This window comes from Mytilus californianus, unplaced genomic scaffold (assembly GCF_021869535.1).
Source record: "Mytilus californianus isolate M0D057914Y unplaced genomic scaffold, xbMytCali1.0.p SCAF_11, whole genome shotgun sequence".
Taxonomy (NCBI): domain Eukaryota; kingdom Metazoa; phylum Mollusca; class Bivalvia; order Mytilida; family Mytilidae; genus Mytilus; species Mytilus californianus.
In genome coordinates this window covers 52,055,954-52,078,025 of record NW_026262593.1, presented here as the reverse complement: position 1 = coordinate 52,078,025, position 22,072 = coordinate 52,055,954, and the positions used below count along the sequence as shown (strand labels likewise).

At 37.7% G+C, this 22,072-nt stretch overlaps 2 protein-coding genes across 2 annotated transcripts in view; one reads left to right on the top strand and one right to left on the bottom strand.

Annotated features, from left to right (window-relative positions):
* The window catches only part of LOC127720303 (GMP synthase [glutamine-hydrolyzing]-like), a 280,820-nt gene extending 261,491 nt beyond the window's left edge, over positions 1-19,329 (top strand). Inside the window, exon 17 of the mRNA XM_052226870.1 lies at positions 19,296-19,329. The gene's annotated coding sequence lies outside the window, so the exon portion shown is untranslated. The remainder of the gene's footprint in view (positions 1-19,295) is intronic.
* LOC127719238 (uncharacterized PE-PGRS family protein PE_PGRS54-like) lies at positions 5,776-9,768 on the bottom strand. The gene is made up of 4 exons (XM_052225255.1): positions 9,686-9,768; positions 8,773-9,635; positions 7,460-8,727; positions 5,776-7,362 (listed from the first exon to the last, which is right to left on the bottom strand). Exons 1-4 carry the CDS (start codon positions 9,766-9,768, stop codon positions 5,776-5,778), a joined length of 3,801 nt encoding a protein of 1,266 aa, XP_052081215.1.
* Positions 19,330-22,072: the final 2,743 nt, after the last annotated feature.

Here is a 22,072-nt window from a genome sequence, read left to right as displayed (position 1 = left end):
TGTAAATTTGCTTTCGCAATTTTTTTGTTCTTCCCTCGCCGGGATTCGTACCCATGCTACTGAGATATCAAGACACCAAATCGCCTGCACTGTATCCGACGCGCTAGACCACACGACCACCTAGGCTTCACAATAATAAAGCTTTCGGTGGCCGGGTGTTACCTTTCCTCGTCAGTTTTAATCTAGCATCGTCAGTACATGATATATAAGGCATGAAGTTGGAATTGTTACAGATCATCTGAAATAACTATTGTAAAGGATCCTACAAATGAATGCAAGATACAGTCACAGAAATAATTATATTTATAAGTACGTCTAAACCAGTGACAACTCTACAACAGATTTATCCATCGGATCACCAGCAGTGATGGTGATACATAGCTGTGTACATTCTGTATATACAACTCGTCTAAACATCAGCCCAACAATGTTAGATCTGTAAATTGGCTTTCGAAATTTTTTGTTCTTCCCTCTGCGGGATTCGAACTCATGCTACTGAGATATCGTGACACCAAATCGCCTGCACTGTATCCGACGTGCTAGACCATACGACCACGTAGGCTTCACAATAATAAAGATTTCGGTGGCCGGGTGTTACTTTTCCTTGTCAGTTTTAATCTAGCGTCGTAATACAGTACATGATATATAAGGCATGAAGATGGAATTGTTACAGATCAGCTGAAATATCTATTGTAAAGGATCCTACAAATTAATGCAAGATACAGTCACAGAAATAATTATATTCATAAGTACGTCTGAACCAGTGACAACTCTACAAAGTTTTGCCAAATACAGCTAAGGTAATCTATTCTGAGGTAGAAAAGCCTTAGTATTTCGAAAATTCAAACTTTTGTATACAGTTTATTTATAATTTGACCATATCAATGATAATTCATATCAACACAGAAGTGCTGACTCGTAGGTTGGTTATACCCTTGAGGAGAAACCTTCACCAGCAGTGGCATCGACACAGTGGTTGTAAATAAACTAATCATAGATACCAGGGTTGAAATTTTGTACTTGCGCCAGACGCGCGTTTCGTCTACAAAAGACTCATCAGTGACGCTCGAATCAAAAAAAGTTAAAAAGGCTAAATTAAGTACGAAGTTGAAGTGCATTGAGGACCAAAAATTCCTAAAAGTGTTGCCAAATACAGCTAAGGTAATCTATTCCTGAGGTAGAAAAGCCTTAGTATTTCGAAAATTCAAACTTTTGTAAACATATAATGTCTATGTTTCTATTATCATCTAATATTTCGAACACTTTAATGTCAAGAAAAACATATTAATTTAATTCATATATGTAAAAATAGATTATACAATCTATCAATAGATAGAGGTGATTGTTACAGTTAGACATTGTAATAGTTATAAAGGAGGGGGTTTAGTGTAAGATGAACGTATATTACTGCTTTTAAGAGTCTGGATCTTTGTAAAAAGTAAAATCACAAAAATACTGAAATCCGAGGAAAATTCAAAAAGGAAAGTCCCCAATCAAATGGCAAAATAAAAAAATAACAAACACATCAAACGAATGGATAACAACTGTCATATTCCTGACTTGGTACAGGCATTTTCTTATGTAAAAAATGGTGGATTGAACCTGGTTTTAAAGCTAGCTAAACCTCTCACTTGTATGACAGTCGCATCAAATTCCATAATATTGACAACGATGTGTGAACAAAACAAACAAAAACAATAGGTAAAAATGTCACAAATAGGGGTAAATAGTCTACTTCGGTAGGTAACATTTGTGAAAAGGGAACGGAATTGTAGTTACGACATAAGGAACATATCCGATATCATCTGTGAAACAGATATTTCATAACGGTCAACCAACTCGTGATGGCGTCCGTAAAATTTACAAAGTGATGATTTCAACTTCACCATTTGGAACTCTTGGTTTAAAAATGAAAATTTACAATTGGGAAGCTGAAATCATCTCTTTTGTCGTAAAGTTTTGTTTTCAACCGACCTCATAGTCAATTTCTAGATATAAGTCATTATCAAATGGCAAAATCAAAAGCTCAAACACATCAAACAAATGGATAACAACTGTCATATTCCTGACTTGGTACAGGCATTTTCTTATGTAGAAAATGGTGGATTGAACCTGGTTTTATAGCTAGCTAAACATCTCACTTGTATGACAGTTGCATCAAATTCCATTATATTGACAATGATGCGTGAACAAAACAAACAGACACAATAGGTAAAAATGTCAAAACTAGGGGTACAGCAGTCAACATTGTATTATCATCTTAATCACTATAAAAACAAACAAATGTAGCGAAGAAGCACAAAAAGGCATACATCAAATTTAACATCCTCATTTTGCTTATATTATACGATTTTATGCATCTATGTAAAATCCACACATAAAGGATGGAAGGTTTTAAGTACTGGCGTAAAATCGCGCGTTTGAAATTCGCACAGGTAGACATAAAATAATTTTGTCGTTCAAAGTACGAGGGGATACACAAATACAAAGTCACGTAAAATGGATATAACAAAAAACAGACTTAACAGTAAAAGTAATATTAATAAATAAAATAAAATAATTGTGTGGTACAAAGTATGACGATATACATAAGTACAGAGTTACGTCAAATGTATATCACAAAAAACAGACTCAACAGTAAAAGTATAATTAATAAATAAAATAATTTTGTCGTTCAAAGTATGACGGGATACATAAGCACAGAGTCACGTCAAATGGATATCTTAAAAAACAGACTTAACAGTAAAAGTAATATTAATAAAGATAAATAAAAGATACTATAACACGATATTAAGATGATAAACAACGTCAGCACACAAAATCTATACTTCAAGACCATCGTGTATTAATTGTGAAGTTGATACGGAATATTTATCAACAAGTTCTTGGTACCTTCCGATGAACTTTTTTACGTTTGTAAGTTTTTTCTTTCCCTGTTTGAACAGAACTCTTAATAATAAGTCGGTCTCTGTTTCTCTTTTTTTTTTCCTGTTCCCTTTCAACCTTTTCTATATCAGAATATTTTTTCTTCATCTTTTTCTTTATTTTTCTCTACTTTCTTTGCACTTAATGATTTACGATTTATTTGCAGAGTTTTATCACTCGATGTGTTGCTACCTTCCTTTGCAACGGAGTATGGTTTGCTAGATGACGGATCACCCCTAACAGATCACCCTACCTTGAGTTTCTTTGTTGTGCATGCTTTCTTTTATTCTGTAACATTTTTTGGCGAGAATGTCGGACACACAATAAAGCTTAGAAATATTCAATCAGAATAAAGACTAACTTTCAAAATTATGTAGTAAAAATCCACTATATTTCCAGTGTCTAAGCGGGGAATCGAACTTAAGACCTTTAGCATATAAAGCCACGATTCATACTATCCTACACCAGAATGACTGTATAGAAACACTCTGTTAATTTAACATATTTAAACGTTGTATCCGAGGGTCAAAAGGATATATACTATATAGTAATATATAAAGTATATTATAATTATTGTATGGTATTCTGAAGCGTAAACGTTTTTTTCATATAGTCTAGAAGAGCTGGGATGTAAAATAGTTATCCCACTCGGACTTGGTGTGTCAGTGTAAGATCACCATTTGGACAATCTGTCGATACATGTCCGTAATCGTTACAAGTGTAACACTTTTTACTTTGGGGTTGACCTTCGTATTTGATAGAGACGGATTGGCCTTTAATTTAAATTTTTTCGGGTTTGCCTGTATAATCTGTTCATGCGTACAATCGCAACTCCTGATTGGATGTTATTTATTGGTATGATTGCCAATAAGACAACTATCCACCAAAGTTCAAATGAAGTGGATGTAAGCAATCAAAGGCAAAGTTTGGTACATGCTAAAGAGGTTCTGAGTAAAACGATATTTTCACGGAAGCAGACGACATATTTATATTATATTATAAAGGGGTTATTGCACAAACATTGTGGAATATCGGTGCAATAATCCTATGGTACATTTAGATATTGACTGAATAACATTATATAGGAGCAGCCTGATTAAAATCAAAACCGTTTTATGATATGTCACGCGCGACATATAAATAAACGATAGCAAGTGAGAGGTAGGAATTAAAGGAGACTGTAGAAATACTTTACCACGATATCTTGTGCGATACGACAATTATCCAGGGTTAACATTTAAGTTTCAAAAGTTTAAAACGCTTGAAAAATCTTTGGAAAATCAAATATCCACGAAAATACAATTGTTCCTTAATTCACGAAAATTGGTACTCACGAAAATAAACAAATCCACAGTATATAGATGAATATGAATAAAGAAAGTTTTTTTTAGACGTAAACGAGACAAAAACTCCACAAACAATGATATAACCCATAGCCCTTTAAATTATAAAACGGATAATTGCAAACTTGCATCAAATCTTGACAACTTGTTATAGGCTGGTTCTCATCCTTGCAACATGCTCATGTCGAGCAAAAAAGATATATGACAGGGAACCAGTCTTAACTTTTCACAGATCAAGTAGGCTTATAATTCTACTTTTCTCGTTCCGACGCAAGATTTAACGAGTTTTTTTTTCCGTAATAGATAGACAGACGATATATGCCACGTGTAATTAATGTCTTAAAAAAATCCCAATCAATTTCAGACAATTTTCATTTGTTCAAAGTCCAAAAACAAGCACGGTATACCAAAGTTTCTTTCAATGTCAAAATGGTGTATATGGTATAACGACTTTTATTCATTCTGGGTTCATCCCTAATTTGATTTATCGACACGGCTTGTTGGATTGTTATCTCATTGCTGTTTACTTCAGATTTCATTTTATTCATATTTTCACTTTTGTACGTCGATGACACGTAACCCTTCGATAGAAAAAAGTGAACGACGATGGATGTCACTATATCTTCTACAGCAACACACATTAATCCCAAGATGCAAAGCATTAAACCAAGTTCCGAAAAGAAGTGAACAAATTCAACTGGGACCATCAAAGATCTCAAATAGAACAAACAAGTTATCTACTAGCAAGGTGCTTGGTGTGTTTGCGATAAAATGGAAGAAAAATAAATTTTGATCGTTTTACAGAAAGAAACTCAGTCTCCCAGTAATTAAAATTTGTTAATGTGTGGTGAAAATATATCTGAAAAAATGGAGACAATTTTGTTCTTTCGAGAACGTTTTCGTGCCTCTAGGTTTATGGCTTTGACTCCAATATACATCCTTTTGTTCATATGCATTGACCCTCATGTGTAAATAATATTTTTCCTGCAATCATCCAACTATTATACAAATAACAAGAAACAAATAAAATTAAGCTTTTTTGTACTTGTACTTGTACAGAAAAGTCTCCTGTTATGCTCTTCCTGTGTTCACTGTGCATTGTAATGTTGAAATTATGTTGTATGACTGGGCTCTCTTCGCGGTTAGCGTTTAAGTCATGTCGATTTCTGAAAATTCTAACGATTAAGAATTGAAAATAAAATACGAAAAGCATCAATATTTAATTGCAAGATATCATAAATATATTATATGTATAGTGTCGAATATATATTTTATTTGTACTCGCTACAAAACCGCTAGAAAAGGTCGGCGAACCTGGCTTTTCTTCTTGTTTCTGAATACATTTATATTTTTTGACAAGGTAAATGATTGTATATTCATATTTGAAAGAAAGATCTACATAAAAGACAAGTATACAGTAATACGGCAAACGCCTTTCGATAGAAAATCAAGATCGATTGAATACGATTAAAATGTATTCTATGTTCTTCATATGCAGCATTCAACTTCAGTATCCATATCCTTTTTTCGGTTTTTTCTTGCAGCAAAGTACTGGTTTCATATAATATTTACAAGTGGATTTTTTCATTTCTCCTGGTTTACATGTTATCCTGCATGTGCAGTCATCCTGACCAACATTACCCGACCCCCCACTTCGCCTACTGGTATCCACTATAAATATAATTCTAGCCCTTCTATCTCCGGATCTTCCACCTCCGGAACTTCCACCTCGAGACATTCCACCTTCAGAACCTCCACCACCAAAAATTCCACCATATCCTTTTCCAGCACTTCCACTTCTCAAACTTCCACCTTCAGAACCTCCACTTCTAGAACCTCCACCACCAGTACCACGCCTTCCAGCATCGGCACCTCCATAACTTGTAGAACCGTGACCATAGCCTTTGCCAGCACTTCCACTTCCAGAACTTTCACCTCCAGAACCCCCAGCTCCAGAACCTCCACCACTTCCAGCATCGGCACCTCCATAAGGTGTAGAACCATAGCTATTTCCACCTCCATAACTTGTAGAACCGTAACCATATCCTTTGCCAGCACTTCCACTTCTCGAACTTCCACCTCCAGAACTTCCACTTCTAGAACCTCCAACACCAGTACCACGCCTTCCAGCACCGGCACCTACATAAGGTGTAGAACTACCTCCAGAACCTCCACCACCAGTACCACCACTTCCAGCACCGGCACCTCCATAAGGTGCAGAACCATAGCTATTTCCACCTCCAGAACCTCCACTTCTAGAACCTTCACCACCAGTACCACGCCTTTCAGCACCAGCACCTACGTAAGGTGTAGAACCACCTCCAGAACCTCCACCACCAGTACCACCACTTCCAGAACCGGTACCTCCATAAGGTGCAGAACCATAGCTATTTCCACCTCCAGAACCTCCACTTCTAGAACCTTCACCACCAGTACCACGCCTTTCAGCACCGGCATCTACGTAAGGTGTAGAACCACCTCCAGAACCTCCACCACCAGTACCACCACTTCCAGCACCGGCACCTCCATAAGGTGCAGAACCATAGCTATTTCCACCTCCAGAACCTCCACTTCTAGAACCTTCACCACCAGTACCACCACTTCCAGCACCGGCACCTCCATAAGGTGCAGAACCATAGCTATTTCCACCTCCAGAACCTCCACTTCTAGAACCTTCACCACCAGTACCACGCCTTTCAGCACCGGCACCTACGTAAGGTGTAGAACTACCTCCAGAACCTCCACCACCAGTACCACCCCTTCCAACACCGGCACCTCCATAAGGTGCAGAACCATAGCTATTTCCACCTCCAGAACCTCCACTTCTAGAACCTTCACCACCAGTACCACGCCTTTCAGCACCGGCACCTACGTAAGGTGTAGAACCACCTCCAGAACCTCCACCACCAGTACCACCACTTCCAGCACCGGCACCTCCATAAGGTGCAGAACCATAGCTATTTCCACCTCCAGAACCTCCACTTCTAGAACCTTCACCACCAGTACCACGCCTTTCAGCACCGGCACCTACGTAAGGTGTAGAACGACCTCCAGAACCTCCACCACCAGTACCACCATTTTCCAGCACCGGCACCTCCATAAGGTGCAGAACCATAGCTATTTCCATCTCCAGAACCTCCACTTCTAGAACCTTCACCACCAGTACCACGCCTTTCAGCACCGGCACCTACGTAAGGTGAAGAACCACCTCCAGAACCTCCACCACCAGTACCACCACTTCCAGCACCGGCACCTCCATAAGGTGCAGAACCATAGCTATTTCCACCTCCAGAACCTCCACTTCTAGAACCTTCACCACCAGTACCACGCCTTTCAGCACCGGCACCTACGTAAGGTGTAGAACGACCTCCAGAACCTCCACCACCAGTACCACCACTTCCAACACCGGCACCTCCATAAGGTGCAGAACCATAGCTATTTCCACCTCCAGAACCTCCACTTCTAGAACCTTCACCACCAGTACCACGCCTTTCAGCACCGGCACCTACGTAAGGTGTAGAACCACCTCCAGAACCTCCACCACCAGTACCACCACTTCCAGCACCGGCACCTCCATAAGGTGCAGAACCATAGCTATTTCCACCTCCAGAACCTCCACTTCTAGAACCTTCACCACCAGTACCACGCCTTTCAGCACCGGCACCTACGTAAGGTGTAGAACTACCTCCAGAACCTCCACCACCAGTACCACCACTTCCAGCACCGGCACCTCCATAAGGTGCAGAACCATAGCTATTTCCACCTCCAGAACCTCCACTTCTAGAACCTTCACCACCAGTACCACGCCTTTCAGCACCGGCACCTACGTAAGGTGTAGAACGACCTCCAGAACCTCCACCACCAATACCACCACTTCCAACACCGGCACCTCCATAAGGTGCAGAACCATAGCTATTTCCACCTCCAGAACCTCCACTTCTAGAACCTTCACCACCAGTACCACGCCTTTCAGCACCGGCACCTACGTAAGGTGTAGAACCACCTCCAGAACCTCCACCACCAGTACCACCACTTCCAGCACCGGCACCTCCATAAGGTGCAGAACCATAGCTATTTCCACCTCCAGAACCTCCACTTCTAGAACCTTCACCACCAGTACCACGCCTTGCAGCACCGGCACCTACGTAAGGTGTAGAACTACCTCCAGAACCTCCACCACCAGTACCACCACTTCCAGCACCGGCACCTCCATAAGGTGCAGAACCATAGCTATTTCCACCTCCAGAACCTCCACTTCTAGAACCTTCACCACCAGTACCACGCCTTTCAGCACCGGCACCTACGTAAGGTGTAGAACTACCTCCAGAACCTCCACCACCAGTACCACCACTTCCAGCACCGGCACCTCCATAAGGTGCAGAACCATAGCTATTTCCACCTCCAGAACCTCCACTTCTAGAACCTTCACCACCAGTACCACGCCTTTCAGCACCGGCACCTACGTAAGGTGTAGAACTACCTCCAGAACCTCAACCACCAGTACCACCACTTCCAGCACCGGCACCTCCATAAGGTGCAGAACCATAGCTATTTCCACCTCCAGAACCTCCACTTCTAGAACCTTCACCACCAGTACCACGCCTTTCAGCACCGGCACCTACGTAAGGTGTAGAACCACCTCCAGAACCTCCACCACCAGTACCACCACTTCCAGCACCGGCACCTCCATAAGGTGCAGAACCATAGCTATTTCCACCTCCAGAACCTCCACTTCTAGAACCTTCACCACCAGTACCACGCCTTTCAGCACCGGCACCTACGTAAGGTGTAGAACCACCTCCAGAACCTCCACCACCAGTACCACCACTTCCAGCACCGGCACCTCCATAAGGTGCAGAACCATAGCTATTTCCACCTCCAGAACCTCCACTTCTAGAACCTTCACCACCAGTACCACGCCTTTCAGCACCGGCACCTACGTAAGGTGTAGAACCACCTCCAGAACCTCCACCACCAGTACCACCACTTCCAGCATCGGCACCTCCATAAGGTGCAGAACCATAGCTATTTCCACCTCCAGAACCTCCACTTCTAGAACCTTCACCACCAGTACCACGCCTTTCAGCACCGGCACCTACGTAAGGTGTAGAACGACCTCCAGAACCTCCACCACCAGTACCACCACTTCCAGCACCGGCACCTCCATAAGGTGCAGAACCATAGCTATTTCCACCTCCAGAACCTCCACTTCTAGAACCTTCACCACCAGTACCACGCCTTTCAGCACCGGCACCTACGTAAGGTGTAGAACCACCTCCAGAACCTCCACCACCAGTACCACCACTTCCAGCATCGGCACCTCCATAAGGTGCAGAACCATAGCTATTTCCACCTCCAGAACCTCCACTTCTAGAACCTTCACCACCAGTACCACGCCTTTCAGCACCGGCACCTACGTAAGGTGTAGAACGACCTCCAGAACCTCCACCACCAGTACCACCACTTCCAGCACCGGCACCTCCATAAGGTGCAGAACCATAGCTATTTCCACCTCCAGAACCTCCACTTCTAGAACCTTCACCACCAGTACCACGCCTTTCAGCACCGGCACCTACGTAAGGTGTAGAACCACCTCCAGAACCTCCACCACCAGTACCACCACTTCCAGCACCGGCACCTCCATAAGGTGCAGAACCATAGCTATTTCCACCTTTAGAACCTCCACTTCTTGAACCTTCACCACCAGTACCGGCACCTACGTAAGGTGTAGAACCACCTCCAGAACCTCCACCACCAGTACCACCACTTCCAGCACCGGCACCTCCATAAGGTGCAGAACCATAGCTATTTCCACCTCCAGAACCTCCACTTCTAGAACCTTCACCACCAGTACCACGCCTTTCAGCACCGGCACCTACGTAAGGTGTATGACCATAGCTATTTTCACCTCCATAACTTGTGGAACCGTAACCATATCCTTTTCCAGCACTTCCAACACCAGATATTCCACTACCCGAACTTCCACCTCCAGCATCTGCAGACATTTCATCCCCAGCTCCATCGCCCCCAGAACTTCCACCTCCAAAACCCCCACCTCCAGAACTTCCACCACCAGTACCACGCCTTTCAGCACCGGCACCTCCATAAGGTGTAGAACCATAGCTATCTCCACCTCCATAACTTGTAGAACTGTAACCATATCCTTTTCCAGCACTTCCACTTCCCGAAATTCCACCTCCAGAACGTCCACCTCCAGAACCACGACCACCAGTTCCACCACTTTCAGCAGCGGCACCTTCATAAGGTGTAGGACCATAGCTTTCTCTACCTCCATAACTTGTGGAACCGTGACCATATCCTTTTTCAGCACTTCCACTTCCCGAACTTCCACCTCTAGAACCCCCACCTCCAGAACCTCCACCACCAGTACCACTACTTCCAGCACCGGCACCTCCATAAGGTGTATGACCATAGCTATTTTCACCTCCATAACTTGTGGAACCGTAACCATATCCTTTTCCAGCACTTCCAACACCAGATATTCCACTACCCGAACTTCCACCTCCAGCATCTGCAGACATTTCATCCCCAGCTCCATCGCCCCCAGCATCGGCACCTTCATAATTTGCAGAACCGTAGCTATAGTCACCTCCATAGCCGCCTACGGAACTTCCAATTTTTATATAAACATTTTTTTCTTCGACTCCACCACTTCCACCTCTTGACATTCCAGCTGGACCACTTCCACCTCCGGACATTCCACCTGCACCATTTTTACCTCTGGATATTCCACCGGTCGAAACAATGCCATATTGATTCAAACCTGATACACCTCCAGAGCTTGATCGACCACTGCCTGAACTTCCAGGACTAGTTCTCCTTTCATTTCCAGACTTGAAGATACCAGCGCAGCAGCATAAAATTTTACCACCAGAACAAATATCTATTTTCTTTTCGCCTGGGTCACATTTTACTTTACATTTGCAGTTAGATTTTTTGTCAGCTACAACTGCTATATAAAAAAGGAAATATATGCAGTAAGTACTTCTGCAAATATAGAATTGACCCTGTAATTATTCCCAGCTTAAGAGGGACGTAAATTAGCGAGAAAACATGAAAGATTGTAATACACATTATCGCCATTAAGGATGTTCGCTACTCTGTTTCAAAATAACAAGCTTCTTGAAAGACAGTTATTAATTGATAGTATATAAGTAAAGTAACTAAAAAAGCAGATAAAATGAAGTTCAGTATGCTTATTTTCGGGACACAAGCCATTGAAAATTTGGCGGGAATTAATTCTATCGAGACTTTTTATAAATTTAACATTGGCACCTTTTTTCTTTCAAAAAATAATGAAAAAATAACTAGAACTTTATTAGATTTTCTAGGATGACATTTTGATAGAAAAACAAAGGATATGGGGTATCCATCCATGCCACAAAATCAGTTCATGCACAGCAAAAAAACAAACAAAAAGCAAAGGAACAGCGCTTTTATTGCTGTTCTTTATTTCAAAGCCACAGTGAGGCCTTCAGCACGGAGCAAAAAAACTCTCACCTCACTGCAAGTTTAAGACGGCGCCTACCACCGGCTTGAGCGGAATTCTTTGCAAAAATAAATTGGATAGTCTTTGTAAGATGTAACACCACCCAATCGGGCCCATTCAGAAAAGAACATAATGGAAAATAATACACATTTAAAACAAAATAGCTCCTACGTTTAAGGGTAAATCTTAAACTTTATAGCATATGCTTTAGTAATTAAGGTATCAAATGAAAGGTGAAGGACTGGTGATCCTTGTAGAACACATAATTTACTGATAATTTTGAATAATACAAAAATGTCTGAATGAATTCTAAAATTGAGGGCATATATAGCCTGTTTCTCAGATCTAAAGTGCCTGGTTTGATGTATCAAAAATTCCGGTAACCAGTGAAATACGGTCTGATGTATAAATACAGGTATATTGATCCCGCTTCCATCAAATGTTTTGAAGTGAAAATTTTAACGTGGATGGGATTGAGGACCCAGAATAGGTGGTGTGCGTCTTAATAAAATTTTAGTATACAAACTGGCCTAAAATTGAGAGTATAAACTATATGTCATTAAATTATGGAAAGAAAAAGGGGGGTTAGTGGGCAAAATTTTAATGGCACTACATGGAGAAAACCAGAGATGTCCGAATATCTGACAAAAATTCAAAAACGAGAGGAGCAAACATCCTAAGTCCAATCCAGAAAAAATAGTTACTTACACAACTTTCTGTTTGGGTTAAGAGTCCAGAAAAACAAAGGTCGTCAGTAATGAAATGAGCGAAGAAAAATTTCAGAAAGTGAACATTTTGAATTTTTGAAAGTTTATGATCCAATTTTTTGAGACAAAATTAAAGTCATAAAAATGCTTTGTTTGAAGTGTTTACGATGAAGAGGGTCTCTGAAAAGTTTTGTGCACAATACATTGTTCAAACAGGGCCCCAGATTACTTCAACTGGTTTGTTACCTTGTGAAAAATGTTGTTTAATATCATAATTTATCCGGATTAGAATAAATAGCGATAAGATGTATTTCAAATTTTACTATTTTGATTCGAGCGTCACTGATGAGTCTTGAAAAAACGAAGAGGAGACGAAACGCGCGTCTGGCGTAAAAATTTTAATCCTGTTTTGTATGATGAGATTTATTAATTCCATGAGTGCGACTGATCTAGATTAAGTCTATATAAAACTTTTGTTAGTAGTTTTTGTTTTATTCGCGAAAAAATAATTTTCTCTTACGGATGTTTGCGGGTTCAAACTTTTCTTATATTTTGAAACTCTTATTTCACGCACTTAAGTCCGTTTTCCAACAGAATTTTGAATGTATAAATATTTTAATCTCTCTAATTATAAATTAAGTTAAATATGGATATAAGGAAATATATTTAACTCAAATAATTTTGCGCCCTCTAGCTGTTTATAGCCTATTTATGCTAATGTAGCAATCGGAGACCATTCGGAGGTCGTTGAAATATAACGATTTACATTATTTGGGTTAAAATGAAATATATTAACAAAAAAGACAACAATACTGGGTCACAAAAATGAAATACGAGGTCAGTATATACACTGAGAAAAGCAGCTGGTACCATTATGTTTATCTAACTTATATCATTCCATCATGATTTGGTTGAGCGTGATGTAACACCTATGGCGTAAGTTTAGACTGGAAGGTGGAAAAACTATAACAAAACTACTTTTTCTATAGTCTAATTGTCTAAAGGATAGTCAGTGATCTCTTTCATTTTCATATTTTATTTTCAGTATTTTTTTGTTTGCCAAAAAGTGGGGGAAAACATAGCTTTGCAACTTCCCAACTTTGAATATGAAGGCGAAATAACCACAAGCTAAGAACCCCCCCCCCCCCCCCCCCCTCCCCCCCCCCCTCCCCTTTCTCACTCTGCCTCATTCACCCTTTTGCCAAATATAAGTTTTACAGATATAGTCTAAGACATGACAAACTATAAAACAATTCAAAAGAGAAAATTAGGTATGTTTCACAGCCTGGTGATATATTTTCTTGTACCTTGCTGAGGTACGTTGCTGAGGCACGTTGGCGGTGTTTCGTCATTCCCAAATGTATTGCATGTCACACACGGCTAGACTGAAGGTCCCTTGGGCAATATTGGGCTTAATATTTTGCCTCTTTTAAAGGGGTATGCATGCGTACCACCAAACTTTTCCTCTCGTTGAATTTTTCAAATATTTACACAATTGAAGGTTCAGAGGTTCATATAAATATAATGTGGTATTTTATAGAAATAGGAATAGCTATGAATGTATAAATACGTAGTAGAAAATGATTCACGGTAATTCTGTTAAATCATGGTTATATCTATAGCCTGAACAAAATTCAAATAGTTGAAACTGGAAAACACATGGTGTAACCACTTATCCCTTTTTATTATTACATACGTCTCAAGTATCCCTCTTTAGCTGTCTCAATCTCAGGCCCAGAGAGCTCCTGATAATGGTTTAACAAAATACGTTCATAGAACGCAGCGAAAATAGAGGGGGTTTAATTCGATTGATTACATACTGAATGTAAATTACATTGTGTCAAGTACGATAAGGTCACCATTTTTAAAATCACTGTATGTCCATGTCATATGTGTCATTATTATGTGTATTGAAAACTATTTTCAGTTTCAAATTTGTCAATCCCTCAAACTTTTGTTTTTTAAATTTATTATGTAAAAATAAATATTCCATAAGATCCGAATGATGAATTTAATTATTCAAATACTTAAATATATGACTTATCAGTGGCGGGTTCTCAAGGGGACAGGACTCATTTTTCGACAATTACTGTTTTTCAGGGGTATCATTTTTTTTTTTTTTTTCAAATGTATAATTGCGCAATTATTCGGAACTGGTTTGCGTTAATTTTCCGGTACACATATTTATCATATAAAATTGAGAATGGAAATGGGGAATATGTCAAAGAGACAACAACCCGACCAAAGAGCAGACAACAACCGAAGGCCACCAATGGGTCTTCAACGCAGCGAGAAATTCCCTCATCCGGAGGTGGTCCTCAGCCGGCCCCTAATTCAATGAAAATGGACTTAGGACAGGCGCAATAATGCGGCGGGTTAAACATGTTTTGTGAGATCTCAACCCTCCCCCTATACCTCTAGCCAATGTAGAAAAAAGAAACACATAGCAATACGCACAGTGAAACTCAGTTTAAAAGAAGTCCGAGTCCGCTGTCAGAATAGGTAACAAAAGAAACTAAGCAAAACGACAATGATACATAAATTAACAAAGGACAACTAGCAGTTACTGACATGCCAGCTCCAGACCTCAATTAAACTGATTGAAAGATTATGTCTTCATCATATGAAAATCAAGTACCATCCCTCCCGTTAGGGGTTTAGTATCATACCATCATAAAATATATGAGAATAACATAACCCTTATCATGCAACAACTAGTTTTAGAATAAATGTGTTTATTTCCGATGCAAAGACCCTATGAGTGAATCAATATTAATACCAAAATATGCAATCCTTCATGACCTGACAACAGTATCGTATCTATATCCCTTCCGAATAAGTCTGTTTAAAGGTTTGGTTAGCTTTTGATGTGAATGCCGACATTTTTGTGCTTTGTAAAGAATATTACCATAGAATATTGGATGTGAAATACCTGAACGTATAAGATGTCTGCATGTTGAATTATATTTACGAATGATGTCCTTGTACCGATGATAAAATTTAGTAAATGTGTTGACTAGTTTGTGATATCGGAAGCCCTTGTATAATAATTTTTCAGTAATACAGAGATTTCTTTCGTTGAAATCAAATACGTTGTTACATACACGAGCGAATCGAACAATTTGAGATATATAAACACCATAAGATGGTGACAAGGGAACGTCACCATCTAAAAATGAATAATTAACAATAGGAAATGAAAAATCAGCTCTTTATCATAAATTTTGATACTAGTATTAAGCTTCCCGTTAAAGATATAGATATCAAGATCCAGGAAAGGGCAGTGTTCATTGTTGGTATTAGCTTTATTTAAAGTCAGTTCGGCAGGATAAATCTCTTTACTGTACATACTGAAGTCGTCATTATTGATAGCCAATATATCATTTAAATATCTAAAAGTGTTATTAAATTTTTGAATCAGATGTTGTTTCGATGGGTCTTTGCTGATTTTAGTCACAAATTGTAACTCATCACAATACAGAAACAGGTCCGCAATAAAAGTGCTCAGTTATTCCCCATGGGAATTCCGATAACCTGACGATATACGGAATCTCCATAGCGAACAAAAGTGTTATCTAGTAAAAATTCAAGGGCAGTTATAGTGTCAAAGCAGGTCCAATTGACATAGTTCTTTTATTTTTTAAATCATAACAATTGACCTAAAAGAGTTTGAACATATATATTCGCATTTCGATTTTTTAAATGCCCATTTAATCAGGTGTGTGAATTTATTCTTAATAAGATTATGAGGCAAAGTGGTATATAAGGTAGAAAAATCAAAACTTTGAACAGAATCGAAATTATCAATATAAGCATGCAATTTATCAAGTACTTCGAACGAATTTTTGACACTCCAAAAGTAACTAATTCCACTGTTTTCAAAGGCCTTATTTGAACAATTTATTACCAGGTTTTTGGTTGCACCAAGTGTACTAGTAAGTAGAATAGATAGTTTAGTAGTTGAACAATGGTTTGTTGACGAAATAAATCTATATTCGTAAGGAGTTTTGTGCAGCTTCGGAAGCCAATACATAGTTCCATTGTTTTTGGTTCTGCTTGTAAAGAGGTAGCTAAAAGTTTATGTTTGTTACAGATGTCATTTTCCGAAATTGGAGTCAGATGGAATGTTGGTGAATTCGTGGTTTCCTTTTTTAGAACCTCAATGTAAAATTTACGTCAAACAATAATGATATTGTTAGCAGCCTTGTCAGCCGGGACAAAAACAAATTCCTTGGCGAGTTCTTTTAGCTTATGTTTGATACGGGAAATGGGGCTATTATGGTTGTTGTTAGGAGTAAAATTATCATTAAAATGTTGAATACGTATATCAACTATGTTCATTAGTGAATTAAAAAAGAATCTAATGATTTCTTGTCACCTTTTTCTCGTTTTATCCATTTAGAGCAGTAAGTACGGAGTGAGTCGTGGATGATGTTACGACACTCATTCCAATTAATAATTGACGGGGGCGATATTTAGGTACTTTACTGAGAAATGATTTCAACTCTCGGTCATGTACGATGTTAAGGTCTCCTGTTATAACATGGGAGTTGGGGCCATAAATGTATTCGGAATTACTGCAATTTCATGAGGTAGGTGTATTGTCACTGATATTAACATCTTTACCCACTTCGCTGTAATTAAACGCATATTTTCGGGTAGATTTTTTGTAAACATAACAAATAAGAGGAAGTTCAGTATTATCAAAATAGCCAGGAATTTGTTCCTCAACAGAATGATCATTAAAAATACCGGCAATATTTACAAAATCAAAACCTTTATTGACATATTTAATTTTGATAAAATGTTTTTTGTGATCTTCAGGGCGATCAACTTTAGGAAACAATTTAGAAGAACAATATGCAATTATAATTTGGACGATTTCATACTTAGGACTGCAATATGGAATTGTGTTGCATTCCTCCAAAATTTGATGTAATTCATTAACAAAGAACAGATCTTATTTAATAGATAATGTCTACCATTGTTTTTTGAAATAGAAATATTTGTATTGTTATTACGAAATTTTATTTTATTGCAATTTATTTTACGACCATGAGAACGGTTTTACGAACTGTTTTAGAAACTACATCCAAAATGAATCTGTTCTTGATATATTACCAATTCCCATGATATTGTCATTAGGACCGAGAGGATAGACTGTCTGTAATTTTTTAATCCATTTAATTCAATTATTTTTCGTGATCGTACAAATTTTGAATGAGATTCCCCAGGCTGCTTATTAACTACTTCTAAAGGTTGAACTGTTAAATATTTAAAAGAATGATTGTGCTTCTTAAGGTTTTGATAAATGATACTTTTGAATTTATGGGGTCTTTTAAAACGATAAAGGTGTATTTGTGTGCGTTAAGACAAATATCGTCCAGTTTCACCTACGTACTGAATACCGTATCCCGGTTTGTTTCATGTGAGTTAATATATAATTCTGTTAGTTTTTCAAGTGATATCAGTTTCAAAATTTAGGAAAAATATGCGACCATTAAACGTGGACCTTACCGTATTGTTGGTGGTAAGACGGGGACATGTAAGTCATTTTTTGGAATGACACTTATAGATAGAAGGGTAACTACGACTTGTTAGCGATTGTAGTATTTTTAGATAATCGATTGTGAAGATTGAGACGTGTAGATACCCTTTGAACGAGTTTAGTACTAAGTATTTTTCCATTTCAAAGTTTCATTATTTGTTTTTTGTTATCCGTTTTATCAATTGAAAGGAGCAAAGAATTGCGTCCAGAATATGAACCAGCATACAGGCATACAATAAAGTAAAAAAGATAAAACTGTTCGGCTTAAGACGTCAAACGCTATCCGTCATCAAGTACCCGACAAAATACGCTAACAACAAAATTTGAAGACAAAACACAAAAGTTATAAAAAGATTTTTTTCTTAGAAGCAATTGTTTTATTAGATCTCTTATTTTTATTTATACAATTAAACAGTCTTTCACATAAATTGCAAATCTGTCTAAAACATTTGCAGATTAAGGCAAAGAACTAGACCGATTTCGTACTGCTATTGTACAATCGAAGATGGCGGTATACATGGAATCAACCTTAAGGATGTTCACTCCTCATGTTTTCGAATTTTTGCCAGATATTCGGAATCCTCTGGTTTTATCCATGTAGTGCCATGAAAAAAATGTCCCCGCTAACCCCTACTTTTGTTTTCATAATTTTATTACATACAGTTTAAAAAGCCATATTTGAAAATGCTATAAAAGCCTTGTTAATTTTTCATAATTCTTTTAAGAAAAAGGGTGCCAATGTTAAATATATGGAATGTCTAGAGAGAATTATTCCCCGCCAAATTTTCAATGGCCTATCTCTCGAAAACAGACACACGGGCCCTTAATTTTTTTTCTATTTTTTTAGTTCCTTTATTTATATACTATCAATGTATAACAACAGTCTTTTAAAACGCATGTTTTTTTGAAACAAAGGAGCAAACATCCTTAAAGAACAGTTGGGAGGTATAATAGTATTTGTGTTAAACAACTTTATCGGTATTTCAATTTTTCTTCTTCTGTTTTCGTTCCTTTTGTAGCAAAAATTCCGATACAATTAAGGATGTACTTAGGTGAGATTTAGGAATGTTTGTCAAATGTTCGGACTCCTTGTTGTTTTTTTCCCTACGATACAGGGTAAAATATTTTGCCCAATAACACCCATTTTTCTTTTCATATAAGACTTCAAAAGATCATAAAAGATCATTAACCACAAATTTAAGCAGATTCTAGATTTCTTTTCTTTCGATATTAGACCCAAATAATACCAATGCAAATATAAGGTAAAAGTCCGAGTCAGCCTTTTCCCGCCATTTAAAAAAAAAATGAATATCTCGAAAAGGAGCTCCATAATCTATCAATATTTTAACTTATTTTGTTCCTTAACTAATGCTCTTCTGATTTATAGTATCAATTCTAAATTCTAGATTTTTTTTAATTCCAACTTAGTACATCCTTAAAAAGCGTTTATTGCTTTCTAAAGAGCTTTTATGCTTCAAAAAAAACTTTTGGATCCTGAATGCCCCTCCCAATAAACACATCCCTTATAGGAGGACTTGTCCCCTTATCCTTCGCATCTAGCGTTAAATGATATAACCTTGGTATATTTGAAACATCTAAAATAACCATATTTTTTTCCAACGGAAGAGAAACAAATAAACCAACATTCTAGTAACTTATATGCAATCATTCCATAGTTTTTGAATATTGTCTTGTGATTTTTGTAGTGTAATACAAAAAGAGATACAATGAGTCCGCTTAATAATGTAAAACAAAATGTGTTGCTGTACACAGATAGATAGTGCATAATAATAATAGTACCTTTGTCGTGTTATTACTAAAATCTAAGTGTACAGAAAATGCGTAATTTTTTAAAATGTGCAAAACAGGAATTACTAAAAATATTGGAAACTGACAAAGCGGGCCTCACCAATAACCAACAATAACTTACCGAATAATTAGCCGTATGATAAGCGAATTGTGTTAGCATTAACATGTTATAAACCGTAAATATATGCTCTATGGTGAGTTCATGTAAGAGGTTTATTTTTTACATTGTTTTTTTTTTTAATTTCTAATTAAGAGAAGTTCTCAATCCGTATATTTTTTTAAATCTTTAAATGAGATTTTATCACTTCTAAGCTCAAAAAGGTTTTCATCAAAAACTACTTTGCATTAGCAGATTCCCTTTTCGTCCGGATCAGAACCGGCATACAATTGACAAAGGGAAACTACTTGTGTTTTAAGAGTCTAATAGCAGAATCGAATTAGAAATTGGCAAATAGACTTGTAATATTTTCCCTCTATATGCTTAATCAAACCTCAATATTCGAATAAATAAAGAACCTACCTGTGAATGCTAGAATACACAAAACTACAATTGCAGTCTTCATCTCGAAGGTACTGAGGGTCTTCTGTGGTACTACTCATCGGAAAATGGGGCAGTACTTATAACATTCCCTAATGCATGTTGAAATAGAAAATTTGCATATTATTTGCACTTTGCAATTAATCTTTAAACAATCAATTGTCTGCCGGAAAAAATAAGTTTTGAAGTTATGGTGTTAATTAAACACGAAGATGCATAGGTGTTCGAACAATAAAAACTTTTTTTGTATTTTTAAATCAATAAAGTCTAATTTAAGACCAATTGTTTATTTTTACTAGCTTTGATAAGTTTATGCTTGTGTGAGCGTACAGGTTAAGTTTTTTGTACTTCATTAAACTTAAAGTATATGTAAGAGATTATAAAGTCTGACTCTCTGTATAGGCCAATGTATATTATGTAATCGCTAGATCAATTTACAAATAATGAATACATCTTTCTTTTTTTTAAATGTATGTAAAGGATTTAAAAATACAACATATAGATCAGACTTTTTATTTTAACATGTCTATATTTTTGTTCATTTAGAGAAAGAATAACCTACTGAGTGTAGAACAAGATGAGTACACAGCATGTCGGTACTTTTGTCTTGCTGCTCACGAAAAAAAAAATCCCCACACAATTTTATATTTTTAACTTGCGTCTCAAATGCATTACTGAAATAATCATTTCTAAAAATGATTTAAACACAGATTTGTATTCATCCCCCAACCCTCACCCCAATTAAACATAGGGAGGATTTTATCCTGCCGAATATTCTGTATTGTACATTATCTATTGAAAAAAGATGTCATTTTTTAAAAGTTTGTTAATTCTTATTTTACCCGAAGCATCCTTTTAACATCGTTTGTAAGCAATTATAGGCAACCGTACAGCCTTCGACAATCAGAAAAACCAATACCGTATAGTCGGCTATAAAAGTCCCCGACATGAAAAATATGAAACGAAAAATAATGGCCTTAAATAATTTGGCGGGGTTAATAGATATAGGAAGATGTGGTATGAGTGCCAATGAGACAACTCTCCATCAAAGTAATAATTTATAAAAGTAAACCATTATAGGTCAAGGTACGGCCTTCAACACGGAGCATTGGCTCACACCGAACAGCAAGCTATAAAGGGCCCCAAAACTTACTAGTATAAAATCATTCAAACGGGAAAACCAACGGTCTAATCTATATAAAAAAAACGAGAAACGAGAAACACGTATGAACTACATAAACAGACGACTGTACATCAGATTCCTGACTTAGGACAGGTGCAAACATTTGCAGCGGGATTAAACGTTTTAATGGTACCAAACCTTCTCCCTTTTCTGAAACAATACTATTACATCACAACATAGAAAGACACACAATACAATATCAATTGGAAGGCTTAACTCGATCAAAAAACGTAAATTAATACACAATGAACGAATAAATTTGATCTGTGATACCTGAATGCAAACATGTTTGTGAGCGTTCAATCCTCCCCTAACTTAGGACAGTGGTGTTACAGCACAACATAAGAACAAACTATAAAATCAGTTGAAAATTGTTTTACTAGCTCCAACTTAAACTATAGACAATTCTATGTTAAATATGACAGTTTCTGACATACTAAATTTTGACCTTATTTGTACTAAAACAACACACTTTTTCACCTAAAAATTCATCACCCAAAGATATTTAA